General features: G+C 38.5%; 2 protein-coding genes and 1 non-coding gene across 5 annotated transcripts in view; all 3 read left to right on the forward strand.

Moving 5' to 3' along the window:
- Window positions 1–5,058, forward strand: part of LOC119418351 (microtubule-associated protein RP/EB family member 3) — a 13,691-nt gene extending 8,633 nt beyond the window's left edge. For all 3 annotated transcript variants that reach the window (XM_037685620.1, XM_037685622.1, XM_037685621.1), the window contains 3 exons: window positions 1,881–2,017; window positions 2,132–2,287; window positions 4,238–5,058. In XM_037685620.1, the coding sequence (XP_037541548.1) occupies window positions 1,881–2,017; window positions 2,132–2,287; window positions 4,238–4,303 (359 nt within the window). In that variant the 3' untranslated portion in view covers window positions 4,304–5,058. The remainder of the gene's footprint in view (window positions 1–1,880; window positions 2,018–2,131; window positions 2,288–4,237) is intronic.
- Window positions 5,059–9,856: 4,798 nt separating this feature from the next.
- tmem214 (transmembrane protein 214) lies at window positions 9,857–21,650 on the forward strand. The gene is made up of 17 exons (XM_037685623.1): window positions 9,857–10,093; window positions 12,748–12,941; window positions 13,432–13,582; window positions 13,682–13,816; window positions 13,944–14,026; window positions 14,240–14,345; window positions 15,329–15,410; window positions 15,641–15,742; window positions 16,167–16,308; window positions 17,092–17,183; window positions 17,263–17,311; window positions 17,438–17,545; window positions 17,711–17,828; window positions 17,916–18,012; window positions 19,164–19,332; window positions 19,411–19,562; window positions 20,752–21,650. Exons 1-17 carry the CDS (start codon window positions 9,946–9,948, stop codon window positions 20,879–20,881), a joined length of 2,058 nt encoding a protein of 685 aa, XP_037541551.1. The 5' UTR covers window positions 9,857–9,945; the 3' UTR covers window positions 20,882–21,650.
- Window positions 21,651–21,949: 299 nt separating this feature from the next.
- On the forward strand, window positions 21,950–22,037 carry trnay-gua. The gene is given in 2 exon segments: window positions 21,950–21,986; window positions 22,002–22,037. It is a non-coding gene; the product is annotated as a tRNA-Tyr (tRNA).
- The last annotated feature ends 143 nt before the right edge of the window (window positions 22,038–22,180 follow it).

Below are 22,180 nucleotides of genomic sequence, written 5' to 3' on the forward strand. Positions count from 1 at the left end.
GTGTGTGTGTGTGTGTGTGTGTGTGTGTGTGTGTGTGTGTTTTCCATGCTTGCAGATTTTTTTACTTCATTGTTCGACTTACTAACTAGTCTGTTCCGGTTGATTTCCAATAGCCTCCATATACAAATACAAACTAATAAATGTTTTAACAGCTCGTTCTTCTGGAAACCCTTCACCCAACTAGCCTGGTACACTTAATAAATTCTCCTTTTTAAAATGCACGTGATGCATTACAAGTTCACGTTATTTACCGTATTTTTCACCCTATAAGTTGTATTTTTGTGCATAATTTACATGCCCTATGACTTATACGCTGAAGCAACGTGTTTATGGGTTTTTCTCAAATTTATGAACCAATTTTTAGATGAGATATGACCGTTTTCATTCATTCTGACTGAAAATATTGAACACTACCATTTTCAGCTGCTAGATGGCACTCAAGTAGTATGGCATGCTGTTGTGTCATGTAGTAGGTAAAAGTGGCTGTTAATGACACAATCGGCTTGCCATAGGATGCCACCTTCGTCTAGCTCGCGGAGCAACCGTCAAATCGGCTTCATTTCTCTGCGTTGCCCAGGAGAAATGCAACTAATTTGACCATTAAAGTGCATTTATTAAGTAAAAGTTAGACTGAGACACACCTTTACTATAATTTAGAGCAAACAAATAATTGTTTTTAGGTGTTTATTTTATTAAATTTCGAAGAAATGAGCAGCGACTTGTCCCTCTGCGCGCTCCTACTTCCACGTATCGGGTGTTGAAATGCAGCTGATTTGACCATTAAAGTGCATTTATTAAGCAAAATTTAGACTGAGACACAACTTTACTATAATTTTGAGCAAACAAATAATTGTTTTCAAGTGTTAATCTTGTTAAAATCCTCCCATGCACTCTCCGTGGCCGCCATTTGGCAGCCAATCAATTTTTGGCACAACACCGGCCCATATTTCAGGCTTGTCAGTGATGACATAACAAACGCGACGCGTCAGCAGTGGTGCAGAATAGATGCAACTTTTATACGGCGAAGCAACGTGTTTATGGATTTTTCCACTTTATTAGACATATTTGGACTGATGAGGCTTATAGGGCGGCGTGACGTGTCCGGCAGAAAATACGGTAACAGCTATATGTACATTCTTTAGTAAAAAAAAATATATGAATGTGCAGTAACGGGTGAAGAGGCATTCTCAAGGTCTAAACAAAAGGAAATAAGCGTGCGTGAGAATCGTTCCCAGCTATTTGTTCAAATGTGCATTTTTACAAATAAGTGAAGAAGTTTTCCTTTTTAAAGCCAACAAATGTTCACTGCGGAGTCATTGGACTGAGGATGAAGCTCTGTGTGTAGGCATGTCTGTTTGCTCTGTTGCTGTTATTTGCTGTTCTTTTCTCAAATGTTCTTCAGCCTTGAAATTTTGTGAGTGTTTTTTTTTTTTTAAGAAATCCAAGCGTCATTAATAAACTGGAAGGTCAAACAGTTTGTTTGTTTTTTTATATAAGGAGCCACATTTGCTACTGATGATGATAAAATCTTAATTCTGCATGTGTAAATGGACAACTGCTGCAGACCAAGTTTACAGATAATTCTGGGGGGGGTGAATTATTGTGCGTTAAGACTTTTCTATACTTTTTGTCAAACATCTGATTGGTGCTGCTGCACCAAGTTTAAGTCCGTTTTTAGTTTTAGTTTCTTATGTAAAAAAACAGAACGTGTCAAAAATAAAAACCATGCAGTCGTTTACATTTATAGCAGCCAACTTCAGATGTTGTTGACTCAAAGTGATGGGCGACCTGAGAAGCATCGGTGTTTGTGGTTGGAGTCGTGAGCTGAAGTCAACATTCAAACCACTGAAGGAACCAACTGGTGTGTTTCTGTCGTTCAGGCCCCATGAGAACGTCCCCCACAGCACCAAAGGGCGTCCCAACACCACAGAGGCAGATCAACGCACCATCAGTCCGCAGGAACATTCCCATGACCCGAAACGGAGGAGACGCTGAGCTTGTAGAACTTAACCAGCAGGTACAGCTCAAAGTTGTCTCGATGATAAACATGATGTAAAGTTCCAGGGATAAAGAGACGCTGGCAGTGACTTGTTGCTCACTGTTCACTTATTTTCCTTCCTGCTGGCCGTAGATCATGGATATGAAACTGACAATAGACGGACTGGAGAAGGAGAGGGACTTCTACTTTGGAAAGCTGAGAGACATTGAGCTCATCTGCCAAGAGAACGAGAACGACGACAACAACCCGGTCCTCGGCAAAATCATCCACATACTTTACGCCACAGAGGTAACGGCCGCCAACACTCTGTGCTCACTGTGGCGACGTCACGGCCGCGCTCGCTCGTTTCTAAGAAAAGAACGAGCTTTTGTTTTTACAAACACAACTGAGAGTTGTTACTGGAAATAAGCAACAACCTTGAACAGTCTGTGGAACATTGAGGAACCAGACTGTGTCAAATCTTCATTCCTGTAACGTTTCCAGTGATCTGGACAAACCGTTTTGTTTCAACACATTTTTATATAAAAAAGGACAAAACATCTTAGTGTCTGATACAAATAACTGTGGCTTACGAATATGTTACATTTGTTTGGCAATAGTTAATTTAAGTGCAAAAATCTACTTATCTGCTTTACTAAAGTTGTATAAAGCTCAGAATTTACCTGGATTTAAAAATACATTAAGGTACAGTTTTTAAAAAAGTATGTTTTCTTTTAGATTTATTTACAGACTGAAGGAACGTAGTAATAAAAAATCTACTTTACATGTCAGTATTTTATTTTATTGTTTTATAAGCATAGTTTATAATTTACAGACACAATTGAAGATGTCATTTTGTTTTAACAAAAAAAAAAGCTATCTCCATTTAGCAAATAAATGTTAAGTGACTCATACATTTTACTAACGTTTTATTTTTTTATTTCTCTTAAGTAAACATGACGTTTATAAAGTCCATCCATCCATTTTCTTTACCCGCTTCTTCCATTTTGGGTCACGGGGGTCACCGGTGCCCATGTCCAGCAGTCACTGTGCGAGGGGCGGGGGACACCCTGGACATGTTTCCAGTCCATCACAGGGACACATGGAGACAAACGAGACAAACAACCATTCAGTCTCTCACTCACACCTAGGGACAATTTAGAGTTACCAATCAGCCTAACATGCATGTTTTTGGTCTGTGGGAGGAAACCGGATTACCTGGAGAAAACCCATGCATGCACGGAGAGAACATGCAAACTCCACCCAGAAAGGCCCCTGGACCGGGATTTGAACCAGGGACCTGCTCGCTGAGAGGCAGCAGCTCTACAAGTTGCGCCAGCGTGCTGCTGACGTACAGTCGACCTGTTATTTAGTATTAATTTAGTTACATTTTGTTATTTAGTATTAATTTAGTCACATTTTGTTATTTAGTATTCGTTGCATTAGTCAGTTTATTGCAGTCTGGTTTGTCCCATTATCTAAATTGTTAATTCAGCAGCTTTACTTACTTTAGTTGATTAATTACCACTTATAGTATTTTGAGATACAACAAGACCAGGTAGTTACTGTTGGTTCTGCTGCTGGGACCCTGCAGAGTGATTTAGTGTTGAACAAAAATCTGAAATACAATAAAGATATAAGCCAGTGGTCAATTAAAATTCATCCAGCTCTGCCTAAAGGAAGTTCTTTTCTACCAAAGGTCCAAATTTAATATTAATACAGTTCCAACAAAGTCCGTGCTCAATAATCCAGGTATACAATCCAACATTTTTCAGTCAGGTCATCTGGACAGTTTCTTTTTTTTTGTGTGCTGAAACGTTTCGCCTTCGATCCAGAAGGCTTCATCAGTCGAGGAAACACACAACAAAACTGATTCTTCCCCCAACAGCTTACTCCAAAGTGGAACAAACCAGTTCTGCTTGTGATAAGATGGTCTCTTTGGTACGCCCCCACCTCCGTTGACGGCCCTCTTCCTTGTTGACACAACACTTGTTGACACGTCATTTAAAATAATTTATTTTAAATAAACAATCCATGACACTCATCCATCAGTCAGCCAACTGTGTTGTCACGTCCACTCTTACTTTGAAAAACAGCGAAAGAGCGAGTCCGCGAAAGTCGAACCACCAAGCAGCGAGGGACTGCTGTAGAAGCAATTGTGGGAAAATAAATAAATCAATAAAATGAACATTTAATAGAAGAGCAGAGATGTCGTGTGCCCTCAGCAGCACCTTAACGCTGACGTGTGTGTGTTTGCAGGAAGGATTCGCGCCACCAGAAGATGATGAAATCGACGAAGGAGCACGAGACCAGGAAGAGTTCTGAAGTCTTTCTCCTGTTTTCATTATCATCCCTCACCTGTCGTACTTTAATTAGGCCATTGTGGCATTTCTTCTCTCACCCTCTTTAAGTTTTACAACCTCCCCTGACTTCTTCCACCTTACCAACGGCTGTACATACTCGTGATTTCTTGTACAGTCTAGCTTCCCAAACTCTTACTTTGAAAGGACACTAAACCAAGATAAGTCTGGACTAGGGTCCAGCAGCCTGGCTCGGCTTACTCCACTAATTCTAACCTGTTTTCAGAGAGGACAGCTGCACTGCAGGACAAGTTCAGTCTGTTGGTCAGAAATGTGAAGCGTCTGTCTGAGGAGTTCTGATCAGTGAACGCGCAGACGCACGAACATGCTCCAGGTCTCGCTCCAGAAGACCACGCTACGTTTCACACTCAACGGGATTGGTTTTTTTTATATTTTGTCGATTTTACAAGGTGAGATTATTAAAAAATGTTTAGCCTTTTAGCAGCCAGGCCTGCAGATGGATATATTTTGCTGATGCAATGACAAGTGAACGTTCAGCCCACACACATATCACAGACTTTGAACTGCACACGTGTGCACGCTTCCAGCAAGTCCTCGCTCTGAAGAAAGGAAATAACACGTCACAAGACGTGTTTTTATTCATCAGGTTGTCCCACAGGAGATTGTTCGCTCGTGACATGGTTTGGACAGCCTGTTTAGACGACAGCATGGTGTATTTATGTTTTAATTTATTTATCTTTGGCAATCTGTACAGCTTCTGGGGTGGGGGGGGGGGGGGGTTTGGATTTGGAGCGATGGAAGGTGTTGCACTAAATGTAGCGAAACAAACCGACTGAAATGATTTAAAACGCCAACATGCAGTGACTGGCTGCTGCCAGAACGATACAGGAAAATGCAATTTTATATTTTGTAAATTTGTTTTAAAGAAGTGTTTTTTTTTTATTGTTATCGTTTGCATTGAATTCCTCCGTGGCCATGTCAGAGGCATCAGTGTAAACTTATTTATCAGACAAATACGAGGCTATAAATTCTTTAAACGAACAAACACTGCAGACAAACACTACTAAATACTAATGTTTGACTGTGTTAACTTAGTTAAACATTTTAGCTGCTATCATTACTCCTCTGTTTTAAGTTTTCATGTGTTGTAAAGCATTAACACATCACCGTGGCTGCCGAGGAAATGAAGGATTCTTGTGCTCCGTCGCCCGGCCGAGCATGTTTGACATTAGTTGGAGCAGTCGGGGAGAAGAACACCTCAGACCCTCTCTGCTCGCTGGTAGCCATGTGACCAACTTGCATCATCTGGAGTAGGAACGAAATAAAGCTCTGAGGTTTTAACAAATTAAGAAGCTTCCTTGTTTTCTGTTTGCAACGATACAGCAGCGTTTCTTAGGAGCATGTTAACCTGGAAGTTTTAGAATTGGCTGCATGCTGGAGCAGCTCTTACATTCATTCTGGGATGTTGCTTTTGAAAAATTTAATTCCTCTTTTTACAGATGTAAAATGATTTTTTTCGGATGAATGTTTCCTCCGGTATCGGATGCTGCGCAGCTGGAAGGAATTTTACTGAAACATTTTTACTTTTGGACATTTGTTATGATGCGTAACCATGACAACAAGGTGTGTTTTTTTAAACGACTGGGAGCAGCTGATTAGCATTTGAAAAGATCCAATAATATCTCAACAACAACCCCAAATCCCAAATGAGTGGAAAAGGAGGTGCCGTGTTTGCATTTCCATCTACCTGGCAGCGGTGCTCAAGTACCTTACCGCCAAGGTCCTGGAGCTGGCGAGAAACTTGACTCGTGACAACAAGAAGACCAGGATTGTCCCCCCCCCCCCCCTGAAACTTGCAGCTAGCTGTGTTTGTAAAGACGAGGAGCTCAACAAGCTGCTGGGAGACGTGACCATGCAGGGAGGAGTTCTACCCAACATTCAGGTGGTCCTGCTGCCCAAGAAGACAGAGCCTGCCAAGTCCAATTACACTGATCAACATCTGCAGCCAGTTTCTTCAGATCAGCAGTAAGGTAGATCGCTACAAGAGATCCTTCTGGCCCACAGCCAGGGCCGGCCCAAGTAAACGGCTGCTTAGGGCCCCGGGGTCCACTAAGTGAGATTTATTTTTTATTTTTTTATGATTTCTGATTGAATTACACACAATTTCTTTATAAAATTGTGATTATTTTTTTCACAATGTTTTTTATAATAATATAGCATGCGTCAAACTCGAGGCCCGTGGGCCAAATCCGGCCCACCATAACCATTTCTGAGGCTCTACACTACAGAGAGGGTCACAGAAAGAACTTCAAGATAACAGTTGTGTGCTTCAATATTACTTTATCAATCAAATCAGTTTTATGTTTATAATGCCAAATTACTCAAACATAAAATATTTAATTTTTAGAAGTAGTCATCGAATGCAGATAAAGTTATATTTTACTAATTTGTTTAGGTAGTTTTATCAATACGTTCTGTCATGTCTGACCTTTTGAGGACATTCATGAGCTTGATGTGGCCCAAAGTGAAAATGAGTGATGATGTATACGCATACTGTAGGATAATGTGAACAGGACTGTCAGAGTTGCAACGAGTTTATGTTAGGTGCGTGAATGATCTGATCATCTGACTGTTGGTTGCAGTAATCCACATTATTAGCAGGAATAGAGGGCCCCAAACCAAACGGGCCCCATGGAGGCTTGGGCCGGCACTGCCCACCACAGGTATCAGCATCTATAACAACTCTTTAATGAAACCAGGATGATGAGTTACAACAAAATTTAATTTCCCTTTGGGATTAATATATTTCTGAATTATCAGCGCAAATGTGACAAACTGTTTTATCTCACATACACAGATTACAACTCGGCTCTAAAACCTACTGGTGCGCTGCCAAGAAAGCAATTCTACTTGAAAAATGTTGTTTTTATTCTTAACACAAAGCACAAAATGAACTTGCTGTCGCAGAGGGCCTGAATGTGTTCACTGTGGCGAGCGACTGAACTTCTGTTTGAACTGAGACGATTCTGACAGAAATCCAGGAGGATCGTGCCAACGAGTCGTCACCCGAGTGAACCTGCTGCCAGGCCGTTCACTGGACCTGGCACACTTTAAAGGCAGATTCTTTTAATGTTTTGGACTTCATGCAAGTTCATTATCCTTTAATTGATCTATATTAACACACAAAACGGTAAAATTCATTGAGCGAATTGTTTAATAACTAATGTTATGGTTTTTTGTCCACATCTCAGGGCTGCAACTCTTTAAAACATGAAACTGGTTCACTTTTAATGATATTTTAGGATGATTAGTTCATTAACATCAGTGATCATTTTGGTGTTTGACACATTAGCTGTCACTGAAAGGCACATTTAGTTGATGAGATTAAAAGAAAAAAAGATACAAAGGTTGATTCAAGCGTCAACTGACTCATTGTTTGGTTTAAAATTAAATCATCTAATGTGAACATGCTCCATCGCTAAAGAAAAACATTTTCAAACAACTAGTTTTTACATTTCTTTTTTTGTTGTTGTTACCTTCCCATTAAGAGAAAACAAATATAATAAAATAATAACATTAGAAAAAAAGAATTTTAGAAAAACTGCACTTGTTCTTGAAGCATTTAAAATACCTTACATCACCTGACGCTGCTGCTGTTACGTCACCATGTCTGCATATTAATTATGACATCTGTCCATTAAATTCCTCAGTAAACTTGAACATTTCATGAAATAAACATAAGTTTTGCTCTTGAAAATTACAATTCTGAACTCCTCTTGAAATGTTTGTTTTATACTGTCACAAATAGATCACACAAAAATAAGTACACAAAGTTTTAATTAGAATCTGCTGCAAACTAGAAAGAAAATTACAAAATTATTTGAATATGTCTATTTTTTCATTCAAACAATTTGCAACCGAACATTTAACCTTTTTGTCTGTATTTCTTTCCCAGATATACTAAATAAAAGAGAGGTGGCACTATAGTTAAGTCAACTTTATTTATACTGTAAAGCAAACAGCCTCCAAGGCGCTTAATAAAAATCTATGGGAGTTTCAGAATGGAAGAAATAAAAGTAATGATAGTACTGAAAATTAATTAAAAGCAGCAAAAGAAAAAGCATAAAAACACAGAATAAAAAAATGCTAAATCAAATCACAGATGAGTTTTGAGCAGAGATTTAAAAACAAGGAGTGAAGTGGCCTGTCTGATGTGGACAGACATTAAACACCACAAGAGACTACAAAATGGTGCAGAAATCTCTTAAAATCTATTATTTTAAAATATTGCTGGTAATTTTTGTAACCACAGTACTTTTATCATGGAAGCCCATTTCCACCACTTTGACAAAAGCAATCATTAAATAATTATAAACTTCTATCTCAAGAATAAAATTATGAGACATCTTTTAATTATTTGATACTAAATACTTATTCCAAATACACTTTAGATTTTTTTTAATATAAAAATGATTTATAAACAACTTTAAACATATGTGAACAGTCCAGGTTGTAGTCCAAGATTAGTTTCCATGTGGCTGATAGTGGACACACACACGAGGCACTACACAAGTGAAGATAAATAAAAGAGCACAAAATGTCTGCGTAATACATGATAACATGACAACAACACACGTGATGCATAACATCTCAGAGGTAAAAACCCAGGAAGAAAGAATGCTTTCATATATAACATGAATATAAAACTATTGCTTAAAGAATTATGGTGTGTGTAAAACGTAAATTAAAATATATGGTTAAAACAAATGCTCATATATATATATATATATATATATATATATATATATATATATATATGTATATATATATAGTATATTGGATATCTGAAAACATTTTGCACATACAAAAAATATCAAAATGTTTATCACTAACCTACTACAATGATCAAAAGTAACTTCATTGCCCACCTAAAACGCATTGTGACTTATCAGCTCATCATTTAAAGATAAATAGGATTTACCTGCTACTTTGAGCTACTATGTCAAATTAATATTTTATTAATATGACTTAGCAACATCTCCTAATAATGAAATATGATGTCATAATTAGGACTCAGTGTCTCAAAATTATGAACTCGTAGCTCATCGTTATGAGATGTGATCTCATAATGAAGAGTTATGATGTAAACCTATTATCTCATCATTATAAGATGTGATGATGATATCACAATTAGGGCTTAGCGGCTTTAATTATGAAATATGATCTTATATATAAGGCTTAGTATTTTTTTTTAAATGACATGATCTCAAAATTATGATATATGATATAATTAGGGCTTAGTAAACAAGACTTATATGCTTATTATTATGAGAAGCTAAATTTTAAATTTGCTAGATCATAAGTATGAAATAGTATTTCCTATTTCTAGATACATAAAGTTCAGATTGTTTCGCACCACTCAGAGTGGATCGGGGCCAAGATTTTTAAAGTTATTATGGTTGAAACGTGTCTGAACTTCGCCTTCGGAGAAAAGTTTTTAAATTAAGGGGGCGTGAACGCATCACTCTGACGTCATGCCGACGAACGAGACGTGGCACGCGGACTGCCAAGACGTTGACGGTCGGAGCGTCTATTCCTCACAGCTTCAGCTACAAGAAACCGAGAAGTCACGGTATCCCCCGAGACATGGCGTCAAATAATGGCTCCGCCGGAAAATGGGAGGTAGTGAAGAAAGGGAAGAAGAGCAACTCGGCAGGAGCGAAGACCGAGAAGAAGCCCGGCGGCGGCGGCGGTGGAAGGAAAGCTTTGGGAGAATCTAACCAACCGTCCAGACGTAAGTCATCACGGCCTGCTGCAAAGGGACGCACGTTACGGTTTCCTCTGGCTTCTAGTGAACAATTAATATTAACTAAAGAACTCGTCGGTGAACAAAACTAAACATTTTAAAAATTCTAGATTACGAGTCTGGAGATGCTGACCCTGAACGCATCACGACTACAGTCATCTGATTTGACAAGCTAGCTGTAGCTAATCCACTCGTTTTTAACGTTACACTCTGTTTTATCGTTGTTTTGATTTCGAATTGCTCCCGTAGCCTAAACACTTGAGCTTTAATCACAAATGGATCACTAACAGAGCACTCCATTGCACTCCATGCCTTTTTTTTTCCTCCAGTCAAGACGCAATAAGAGGAGTTAGCATGTCGAGTTAGCACATTAGCTTTTTCACGCAGCCTGTTGGGGAAGTCATCATCTGAAACATCTGTTGGCAGTTTTATGACTTTATTTCAGTTGCATTTGTTTCTGTTTTAGTTTTAACAACTTACGTAACTGTTTTTAATCGAGCTGCCATTGTTTTAGGTTCATATTCTACTTATTTATCTGTATTTTTCAGTAAATAAGAGTGATTTTCAATTGTAAGGCTGTTTTTTTGTTTACATGTTGGATTAATTTGTTCTCCTTCATTATTTTGATTCATAAACACCTTTTTTATTTTATATATTTAATCACTTCAGCTTCTATCTTAATCACCTCTGTCATATTTTTGTCCTTTATTGCATTTTAAGAGCAAAGCACATGTCACACAGTTTGTGTATTTTGTTAATAGAAATATGAGCAGTCACGTGTTTGTTTGTTTGTTTGTTTGTTTGTTTAACCACAACCTGATGAAACACATTGCTCCTGTGTAGAGGGGTCCAAAACCACATCTTTCTGTTAATGTTTTGGGGTTTTAAGTTTTAGTCCAAGTAGTCAATCATGTGATTTTTATTTATTTTTTTAATTTCATATTTTTAAAATGAATTTTAAGTGTTGCTCAACACTAACATAAACAGTCTAAAATCAGATATTTGGTTTAGATAGAGATGCATGTGAATATTGATCAAATGTGATGATGCTAGTCAAAATAATACAGGATATCATACTCTTATTAAAAATAAAATTTGAAAGCGCAATCATCCAGGTAGATAAGTCACAATAAAGGGTTAAATCGTGTCATCTGGAGTTTCTTTTTGGGAGAAACGTTTCGTCCGAAAGACTCCCATCAATCTGAGGCCTGCACCTCCTTGATGCGCTTCAAGCCAGCCTTCTGTGGAATTCCCAAAAATTGGCTTAATACGTGCAAAATGGGATCATCTGCCCAAAACAATCGATCGTCATGCATAACGATCAAATGCTTTAGGCCAGATGGCCAACTTGCTACTCACAGAAACAGCCTGAGGACACCTGAAACGAAGAAGGGTTGCACCTGAAGTGAGAAACAAAACATTTCTCCCCAAAATAAACCGTCCAGATGACATGATTTAACCCTTTTTTGTGTGGTACTCTTATTGCATATTTGAGATCACAAAGGGCATTAAAATACTAAAACTTTTAACAAGCAAGTTTCAGTGAGACAAGAAATGGGGAACGATAATAGACAGAACAGAGTTGCACGTTGTGCAGGTTCTGCTTTTGATTTGCCACGTTCACGGTCAAATCTGTGATTACCAGCGTGGGTGGGGGTCTTCAGTCATATGTGCACAAGGTTGTGCAGCTTTGATGACACGTTCTGCCGGGTCTACTGGACTCCTAATCTCCTGCCATACTGATGGGGTGACCCTTAAAATTCATTTAAAAAATCTTGGGGGGGAAGTTAAGTTTAAACAAGAAATGGGAGCTCCTGTTTTGCCCACAGGGTAATGCTGCTGTTAGCTGGATTTATTTATAAGTATATTTTGTCCTCAAATGATCCTAGAAATAAACCCCAGCCCTCTTTCCCCTCCAGGTTTCAAACATAATTTCCTTTAATTTACTTTGTAAAATTCAAATTTCTTCTATCTGGGGAAGTGTTGTGCTCAAAGAATGATCTCCTTCACACAAGTATTTGTTTGTTTGCACAACTTTTATCTCTAAATTGTTCTGTTCAAAGTCTGGCAGTTTGCTAAACATGATCACTGCCGTGTCAAAGTTTTACCTTGAAGAAATAAGAAATGTTTGTTTACATCGCCGCGGACACAAAACCGCTCAAAACACCAAGATATCATCACCATAGCACACAGCAACCCATGGTGTTAAATATGTTTTGAAGTTTCCTGGTCTGGATCATGAGACACTTTTTAATTTATTTTTAAAATATCGTCCAGCCTCAAGTTCAGCTCGAGGTTTTTGAAGAAAATCGCTTGACTGTTCCTGCAAAATCTGGTGTTGTTTAACAAATTAAAATGATTATTTGATTTGTTGGATGATAAACATGCTGTGTTCTCTTATGTGTGTAAAGATATTTTAAGGTAAATAGTTTTATTTTTAAGCCACACAAATAATTAAATTTAATGTCTGGGCGTCATGGAGGGGGAGGGCAGATGGGAGGAACGTTTAGCGAGTCGCTCAAAGGGGAAACATTATGTTTCCAAAGTGAGGAGGAAAGAAGGCAAAACAAAGGTTTTCAGAAGAGTCTGGCTTTAACGCAGCTTCTTAATTGTAACTATCGCTGCTGATTAATTTTTCTCAGTGCCCCTGAAGATGTCAGAGAATCTGTATGAGGGTTTTGAGAAGGCTGGAAACAAGCAGAACAAGGAGCAGGTTCCACCTCCAGCTGAGCTGCAGAACAAGAAGCCCTCATCAAGTAAACCACCCAAGAAATCAAACTCGAGCAATACAGTCACCCCTGCAACTTTCAAGACTTTGGAGGAAGCTTTTAAAGCCGTGAGTACTTTTTAATTATTTTTACAGGTTCTTCTGATTTAATTAAAATAAAGTAAATTTGTGACTGTGTTGTTGTTGTATCCACTGTTGTCATCATTCTTTGTTAAATAAATCAGGTCTCTCTTGTAAACTCAATGGGATCGACCTGTATAAATAAAGGTTGAATGAATTAAATTGTAGAGACGTTTATGTAAAATCTTTACAGGGCTTTAGTAGAATTGAAGCGTTAGACTTCTTACAATGAGTTTAGGTGAATAAAAATGTCTTTTTTTTTTTCTTTTTTTTTTGAGTAAATTCACTCACAGTCTGTTTAATTTTAAAAGAATCATCCACATTCACAAGACTTCATCTCTTTTTCAGCAAATGAAATCAATGTAGCGGACTTTTAAAACTAAAAATATTCTCAGCAGAAACGAAGCCACATTAGAAGAAAACCTCTCTTTTTTTTAAAACGCAGTTATAATCTTTCCCTGCCTTGTTCTGATTTTAGCTGGACGTCGGGGATCTGAAGCAGCAGCTGATTCGCAGTCAGGCCCTGTTTCCAGAAAACCCTTCAGTCTGGATGAAAGACCTCGCAGGATACCTCAACCTTAAACTAACAGCCCCAGATAACGAGCCCACACTGAGCAGCTACGCTCACGGTCAGCTACACTCCTGCCGTTATGACTTAATATTGTGTTGTGAATATTTAAAACCAAGATTCAGGCGTTTAACTCATTCTTTCCTCCTTTTCATCTCAGACTACCCATACTGCCTTATAGGAAAAGAGCTGAGGGGCGTGATTAAAGGCCTCATCGGACGTTGCAGCAATATTCTGCCCGATTTCTTCGACTACTGTGTTTGCACGATGCTCAGGGAGCTGGACAGACAGTCAGGTAGATCTGAAGGCAGGAATGAGAGTTAATCAGCATCTTTTTATTTAAAGTGTCACACAGAGCGTAGCTCGAATTCAGAGGTGAAAATGTAGAAAAGTACCCAGAAGCTCTTTATTTTTGTTTTCAGGAGAGCCCCTTCATGGATACAGAGTTTGCATTCAGGCAGTTCTTCAGGACAAGCCCAAAGTAGCCACCCAGAACCTGACAGAGGTGAGTACTGTAACTTCCAGTCCTGCAGATATCTGGTTAATCATGGCTGCCGTACCCCTCTCTGCTACTATTGTAAATAAAATGTTTATTTGTGTGTTACTAGCTTGATTTGCTTCAGTGTCAAACTCATGTCTAGAACTGGATCTTCCTTTTGCAATAAAAAAGGTTTTATCATATTTTTTCAATCTTTTTTTTTGTTTCGTTTGTTTTTAGTATTTGGAGTTGTTGCGATCCGTTCAGAACCGCCCAGTCAAATGTTTGACCATCATGTGGGCTCTGGGTCAAGCTGGATTCTACGACCTCAGCCAGGGACTTAAAGGTAATCAAACCGAGTTAACAAGAAACTATTTTACAAACTCGTGTCTCTTTTTTTTATGTTTAGACATCGTTTGGAAAGTAAAAACCAGATCTAGCCTTTATTCTCCTTTCCCAACAAGATGGGACTGCAGAAATGTTGGTGGAGGTTCACTGTAGGATAGTGCACGTTGGCGCAATAACACACACACACAGTAACGATCAAATCTCTGCCTGGGTTTTGTAAGTGTGAGTCTGTGGGGGGACAAATGTTCTTGGAATATTATACAACAACCTCCTTCTGGGAAAAAAATGTTATTTAAGGACCATTTGTCTCTTTAAAGGGCAGCAAAACTCAACTGACTCATTCTCGCACATTGTACAAGTTAATCATGGAAAATAATGTTTAAAATTCTGCAGAATTTTGAATTTAACAAAATGGCAGGACCACTCTTTGAAAACTTGACTATTTATTAGGGGTGCACGATAATATCGGCATGGTATTGGTATCGGACGATATTGGCGATGAAGTTAAATATCGGCCATCCCATCCAAATAACTCAAATATAAAAGGCTTCGGTTTTAAGTTAATTTTTAATTGAAGAAACTGTCAAGTATATATATTAATGCACTATTATGTGCTTTTCACTTGTCGCTTGTGAACAGGTTAGATTTGTAAAAATCTAAATTTATTGGTATTGGCTAAATAAGTTTTAACATATTGGCATATCGGATATTGGCAAAAAATCCAATATTGTGCATTCATACTATGGGTATTTACTGACAATATTTACTGGGTGAGAGAGAAGTTCTTTTAAAAATACAGCAGAGGTTTACATCCAAAATAACATCGAGTTTGTGCGACTTTATTTGTAGGATTTTATTTTCCTGGTGGTTGAATATGCAGCTTTTGGTTTAGACTGAAAAACTGAAGCACTTAATGAATAAATAAAATAAAAAAAGAAAGTAAACTGTTAAAACATGAATGTTTTGTTTGTTTTGCCGCAGTGTGGCTGGGAATCATGCTTCCGGTGCTGGGAGTAAAGTCACTGTCCTCGTATGCCATCGCCTACTTAGAGAGACTTCTCCTGTAAGTGTTGAAGCTTTAAACGCCTTTTTTATTTTATAATCATAAGAAAATCTTAACGGCCCCAGTTTTAGATTCAACATCCATATAGTTTTCTTTCCCCCTTGTACACAATCTGTAAAGTATTAAAAGGTAACTATTGAAATGTGAGCTGATCAACATAGATTTCTTCTTGTTGATGGGAGGTAATCGTAATTATTTTAGCTTATTTACAGAGTTTATTCTTTCCGTAGGCTTCATACAAACCTAACGAAGGGATTTGGCATCATGGGTCCTAAAGAGTTCTTTCCTCTTCTTGATTTTGCCTTCATGCCTAAGAACGCCCTCTCACCAAGGTACATGTGAACTAATGCAAACACTTTTTGTCTTTTCTGCCTTTAATAATCCTTTTGTTTAATATAGATGTCAGAGATATTTTATCCTAAAGCTTAAATTATAGCTAATTAAACACCAACAAGTTGTGACTTAAAGAGCAAAGTAGAGAAGCTGTATTTAATTTCAAACACTGAAGCGTTTTTATAATTTTTAATAGTTAACTACATCTTGCATAACTTGTATAAATTTGCTTTCATCAACCAATGACAAGTTTGCCAGTAGATTATTGTTGATAAAAAGTATCAAGCCCAGTTTTGTTTTTTTCCCAATAAATAATTTATTCTGTAAATTAATTTTGAGTCTGGCTGTTTTACTGAGTTTTAGATGAATGATCTCAGAAAATGTCTGTTCTGTGTTCAGAGACGTCACTTTGTTTGCCTCCAGTTTGCAGGAGCAGCTGAGGTGTTTGTATCCTCGACTTAAGGTCCTCGCATTTGGAGCCAAACCAGAGAGCACGCTGCACACATACCTGCCGTCGTTTCTGTCCAGAGCTACACCCCATTGTCCCGACGACATGAAGAGAGAGGTGAGAGCTCCACATCTGCTGCTGAAAGTCATTTTCAAAAGACTTTTGATGACGACAAAATAACTCGAAGGAAAAGTTCTTGCAGAAGTGGTTTCACTTTTGTTTTTTCCTCAGTGTGTCTATAACTGCTCTGTAAAAATGTGCTCTGGCTAATAGAACGACAAATTATTTAATTACAACGTGGTTCACGTGTACATTTGTTATAATTTAGTACTGAAACTCACAGGGGTTGGGGTTATAATATATATTTTACATGCATTACGGACAATTTTGAATTTATTCGTTGCTTCGTCGTTGCTTTTTATTCTAGTGGAGTTGCCGCAGCTTCCTTTAGTAGAAACATGTTGCGGTAAAATTGATTCTCATCTTTTTATCTCTTCTCTGCTGATCCCTGGAGAATATGTCTGTAAATGATTGCTGACGTTATCATAACTGCCTTTAGTAATTTTTGATTTGTGCATAAACTTCCAGTGATTAAACCTGACGCTAACTAAGAAACTTAAGGTAGCATCTGCTAATTATTAAGCATTAATAGTGATTTTTGACGTTATTGTACATTCTATATTTAGGTATGGAATTATGAGTTTCAAGATAATTAAAATTGTAATTAATTGTGAAGTGGCTGAAACTTCCCTCTGAAATTCAGAAGGATGCATTTTTAGTAAATAACATTCAGTGCTCTAAGACTTTTGCAGTTTTATTTGCTGTTTTTGCCAATTAAAAAAAAAAAAAGCATAAAAAAGTTAATGCTGTAATAAACTACTCTTTCTGGTTTTCTTGCAGTTGCTCAGCAGCATGACGGAGTGCTTGTGTGTGGATGTCCAGAGTCTTGGAGTGTGGAGGCAGCTTTACACCAAACACCTGCCACAGTCCAGGTGAGAGACCACCTTTTCCTTCAAACTGCGACGAGAAGAAACTACAAAACTGACGTTCGATTCTGCGTTTTCTCCCCAGTCTGCTGCTGAACCATTTACTGAACTCGTGGAACATTCTGCCGCCGAAGGTTTGACTTTTGATGCACGATATGAAGACCCATACACCAGACTGGCTTTTGTTTACGGGTTTCTATTTTAAAACTTTTGATTTTTTTTTCTTACTTTGACTCTTACGTTGTGCTTTTTATTTACAGTTACGAAAAAACCTTGAAGAAACAATCCAGTCTTTTCGAGTGACCAACGACGAGATGAAAGATGCAAGCGAATCTCGAGACCTTCAGGAGTGCAATTCGCTGTGCCAGGTGAGCTCAAAAACGTCTACCATCTGTGATTTCAGTGTTTTTATTTGTAAAAATACGGTCTTTGATTTTTCTCTATATTAGACCTGAATAGTGTCTCTTATTGTAAAACTTTAACGTAGCAGCAGTAATGTCTCTCCATTAAAAACTTGTTTTTTGCGTCTCAAGAACCTTCAGGTAAAGATGCAAGGTCACGGCTTTCCCTGGTCCAAGCTGCTTATGGTTCTGTTTGTGTTTGCTGCCGGTTTCATCGCCCACGACATCAGATCTCACGGCTCACTCGCAGGTCTGACTCGGTGCCGTTTTCTCCGGTACGATCACTACTTCTCATATTTACAACAACCTGATGTTGACATGTCGTGTGCCGTTTCAGATTCCAGCACGGCCATGTATCTGCGCTCCTCAGGCGTCACAGCCGTGTCTCAGCAGGCCTGGAGCAAAATAACCGTCTACACAAAGCAGGGCTTCAGGTACGACCTGATCACAGGCCACAGTCTTCCTCTCAGGTTTCATCCCTCTTGACTGATTTTAAAATAATCCCGTTAATCCAGCTCATTCAGACAGCAGGCCTCTGATCAACTTTCTGTTTTTTCTGTAGAGCTGGACCAAAATTAATATTCCATAAAGTAATAAAAATATATTTCAGAGTCGAAGCTTAGTCCCAGTTGTCACACAGGCACTTTTATTAACAAACGGCTGTAACAACAACCTGCACAACAAAACTAAAAACACAGCTGTGCACTTAAAATTTAAACAGAACAAACATAATGAAAGGCTGACTTTCTCTTTGAAAAGTCTGATTCTAATGAAGCATATTCTTTCAAAGCTGTTAGAAAGCTCACATCGTTGTGCAGTTGGCGTGTTTACCGAGCTCGTTTCTGTTTGCTTACGGCTTGTTTCTTTCTGAACGTCATGGCTCCAGTGCTCCTGAATGCACCGTTTTATATCGATATAGTCTCATTTTATATCGCGTATGAAATTATCTTGATATTTAAAAAATATCGAGATATCGCCCAGCCCTGTTCTGCTGTATAAAAAGGTTTTCTGTTTGGTTTAAAACATTTCCCTAAAGTAATGCTTAAAAGCCTACAAAAAATTTCCAAGTACGTAGTTCATGTTTATTTTATTTTTAAGTAATAACGATTAAACATTTTGATTAGCTAAAAATTATTTTTAAATCTAGTTTTCATTATTTAATTTGACATTTATTAAATAAAGTCTGTTAAAATGCCTGTAAAGCTCATGTTATAATTAATGATGATGTAGTTATGAAATGAAAACTAGTTAGATGGATATCTAACGTTATATTTATATTCACGGATGTTTCCTATACCTGAAGTCAATGGACGCCATCACTGATTATGACTTCAGTAATAAATTTCAATAAACTGTCAATATTATGCACTTTTAAGGAACAGATTTACATGAATTCCTCAATAAAAGTGGCTACGTTCATTTAACAACTCCAAACAATTGAACTATTATTCATTAATAACTGCTGATGTAACGGTTTTTAAACGTGTCCACACACAGTAAGAATAAAATTACGACTTGTGTGTTCTTGCTCTCGGGTTGAATCTTTATGCCGTTGACCGTCTGTGTGTTTTCACTTCCTCTGTAGCTGGTTGGAGAAAAATGCTCCTCATTATTACTCCGAGTGCGCGCGGGTGTTGGGACCAGTTGGGGAACAAGGTGTGGAAAAGACAAAAGCAGCAGCTGTTTTCATCTCTGAAAACGCCGCACGGTTTGTCCTCTGGGTCAGAGAAACCACGCCGCTGGTTAAAGAATGGGTAAGACCGAATGTCTAAAGTTGATTTTAACAACAACCGCATGCTGAGCTTTGTTTTAATCTTTGTGCCTTATTCCAGGTGTACACAAATACTCCGGAGAGTGTGTTCCGGGCGTTAACATATTTAAAAGAGCTCCTCGTCTTCATCCATCAGAACTACATCCTGCCAGCGCTGAGCAGCTTAGCTGAGCTGCTTCAGCTAGCATGGACCAACCTGCAGGACTCCTGCAAGTCAGTACTTAAAGCAGCTGTTTTACATTTTCACGTGCTCTTAAAATGTATCTGAAGCTTCTTAAACCTCATATCGATACATGTGAGTTTTTATGCAAATGTTAACAGAAATTAAGATAAAACTTTAGTGTTTTGTGGAAGAAACCAAAAAGCTTAAAACCAAGAGAAATGTTGTGCAACAATACAGTGTAAGTGCTGAAATCTGCTGAAGTGGCGAGAGGGCCAAGCTGAAAGTGGCGAGAGGGCCCAGCTGAAAGTGGCGAGAGGGCCCAGCTGAAAGTGGCGAGAGGGCCCAGCTGAAAGTGGCGAGAGGGCCCAGCTGAAAGTGGCGAGAGGGCCAAGCTGAAAGTGGCGAGAGGACCCAGCTGAAAGTGGCTAGAGGACCCAGCTGAAAGTGGCGAGAGGGCCCAGCAGAAAGTGGCGAGAGGGCCCAGCTGAAAGTAGGCGAGGGGGACCCAGCTGAAAGTAGACGAGGGGGGCCCAGCTGAAAGTGGCGAGGGGGGCCCAGCTAGAAGGAAAGTGTAGATGAAAATAGAACAAGGATTCTGAAGCAGATTTCAGACAGAATAGTGTTTTTCAAGGGATTAGAGATCTCAGTGTATTTCACCGGAGGAGGAGGCGTGCCAAAGACTATCTTAGCATCAACATAACTGAAGAATCAGTTTTGTGTTGTTTCCTTGACTGATGAAGCCTTCTGGATGGAAGGTGAAACGTTTCAGCACAAAAAAAAAAGAAACTGTCCAGATGACCTGACTGAAAATTATTGGATTATATACCTGGATTATTGAGCATGGACTTTTGTGGGTCTATGTATTTCACTTATAAATCAAATCTAATTAAATGTTTTTAAAAGTGTAAGTTTCAGAGGTCCCATCTGCTGAATGAGCTGAATGTTTTGATGTGCAAATGGATAAAATAACAACGTAAGCTAAAGTGGTTAGACTACCAAATTGTACAGTATAATAAAAAGCAGGTAAAGTGTGAATGTTGAATTAACTTGAAATGTTAAAAAGTAAGAAAAAGCACATTTAAATAAAATAATTCAGGAGCAGTTTTAAAATTTACAATAGCTGAGGCAATAATTTAATCTAACAATAAACGTTCCAGTGTAGATTTAAAGACAAAAGTAATTTTATCTTGTGTAATTTTCCCTGATGTGCACGAACCGTTTTGTTTGTGCTCCTCGCAGCGGGGAGGTGTCGGTGTCGTGTCTCCAGGGCCACGCCTTGTCCTTTACGAACTCGACGTGGCGGCTGCTCCAACACACGACCTCGGCCATCAAGACGTGGGCTCAGGAGCTGCTGACGCGAGCAGGATAACGCAACACACCCCGACTCAGTCGCACATGCAATACAAATGTTTATACACACACGGTGTGTGTGTGTGTGCAGGCAGACGCTGCACGTGCACACTCTGGCCCAGCGAGAGGCAGCCTGTCGGTGCGTTGGCTCCTCCGCACCACGACTGGTCACCGGTCAGAAGAAAAGCTCAAATAGACTCTTCTGTGTTTTTGTTTTTGCTAAATTTTATCAATTCGTCAATCCTGGATCTGGAGCTTGTAGTTTTTTCTCTCTCCCACTAAGTTTTTCTACAGATTGTGCTTTTTTTGAACAACACGGTTGATGTAATTTATAGAAACTGCAAGTTTGTAGATTTATAAACTGTTTTTATTTAAAAGATAAATACAAATGTTCTAATAAAACCTGGTAAAGGGCAGGGAGAAGAAGTTCAAACAAGCCGCCGAGGACCACTTTACGTCGAGCAGATGATGAAAACCTGTTAACGAGAAAAACACTTTTCTGATTAATTTACTCATCCGGAGGATTTCAAGTGGACGGCGTGAACCAGAGGAAGAGTCGCTCTCATCACTTCAGAGGAATTAATAATTTATCTGTCGTTTCTGTCGTCTGTTGCTTTTTTTTAAAGTTTTATGCTTCAGTTGCTCTTCGTTTGCGTTTCCTCTTTGGGAACATCAACCAAACGTGAAATCACCGGCGGCTCCTCGTACACGAGATTGGATGGAAATGGCAGCAACTAATGTCTTAATTTGTAATGTGAATCATTTATAATAAAGACGTCAACCCAGGAGTTTTTGAAAATAATTTTCTTTAGGATAACTTTGAGTCACGTTGACTTATCCAGCTGTCAGATTTATTTGTGTTTTAACTCGGAAGATAAATGGAGCAGAAATTCTATTTATTTACTGATCTTGTAAACAAAAATGATTTTTTGTAATATTTTTTAAATAATCCACTAGTTGGAAAAAATATTTTCAAATATATAGATTATAACACTTAAATACAGGAGTTTTTAGAATATTAGGTTTATCACTTTTCCTGCACAGAAATGAGTTTTATGAGCGCGTGTGTCAGTGACGCACTACAGCCCCTTCGATAGCTCAGTTGGTAGAGCGGAGGACTGTAGTGGATTAACGAAGACATCCTTAGGTCGCTGGTTCGAATCCGGCTCGAAGGAGGTTAATTTATTTTGGTCTAAGCTCCTTTCTCTTCGAAACAAAAGGAACTATTATCTATACGAAATCTAGTAATTTCATATAAATCATATAAAACGTAAAACCTTCGGGGACGATTCTGAAACTTAACGTCATCATGGACTGT

The sequence above is a fragment of the Nematolebias whitei genome, chromosome 12 (genome assembly GCF_014905685.2).
Source record: "Nematolebias whitei isolate Nwh7 chromosome 12, NemWhi1, whole genome shotgun sequence".
In the NCBI taxonomy this organism is placed as follows: Eukaryota; Metazoa; Chordata; class Actinopteri; order Cyprinodontiformes; family Rivulidae; genus Nematolebias; species Nematolebias whitei.

Bases quoted from the DNA above. Each gene is read 5' to 3' on its own strand.
- tmem214 (XM_037685623.1), top strand. From the start codon at position 9,946: ATGGCGTCAAATAATGGCTCCGCCGGAAAATGGGAGGTAGTGAAGAAA. The intron at 17,184-17,262 runs GTGAGAGACCAC...TTTTCTCCCCAG, and splicing joins AAACACCTGCCACAGTCCAG to TCTGCTGCTGAACCATTTAC. The intron at 18,013-19,163 runs GTACGACCTGAT...CTTCCTCTGTAG, and splicing joins TACACAAAGCAGGGCTTCAG to CTGGTTGGAGAAAAATGCTC.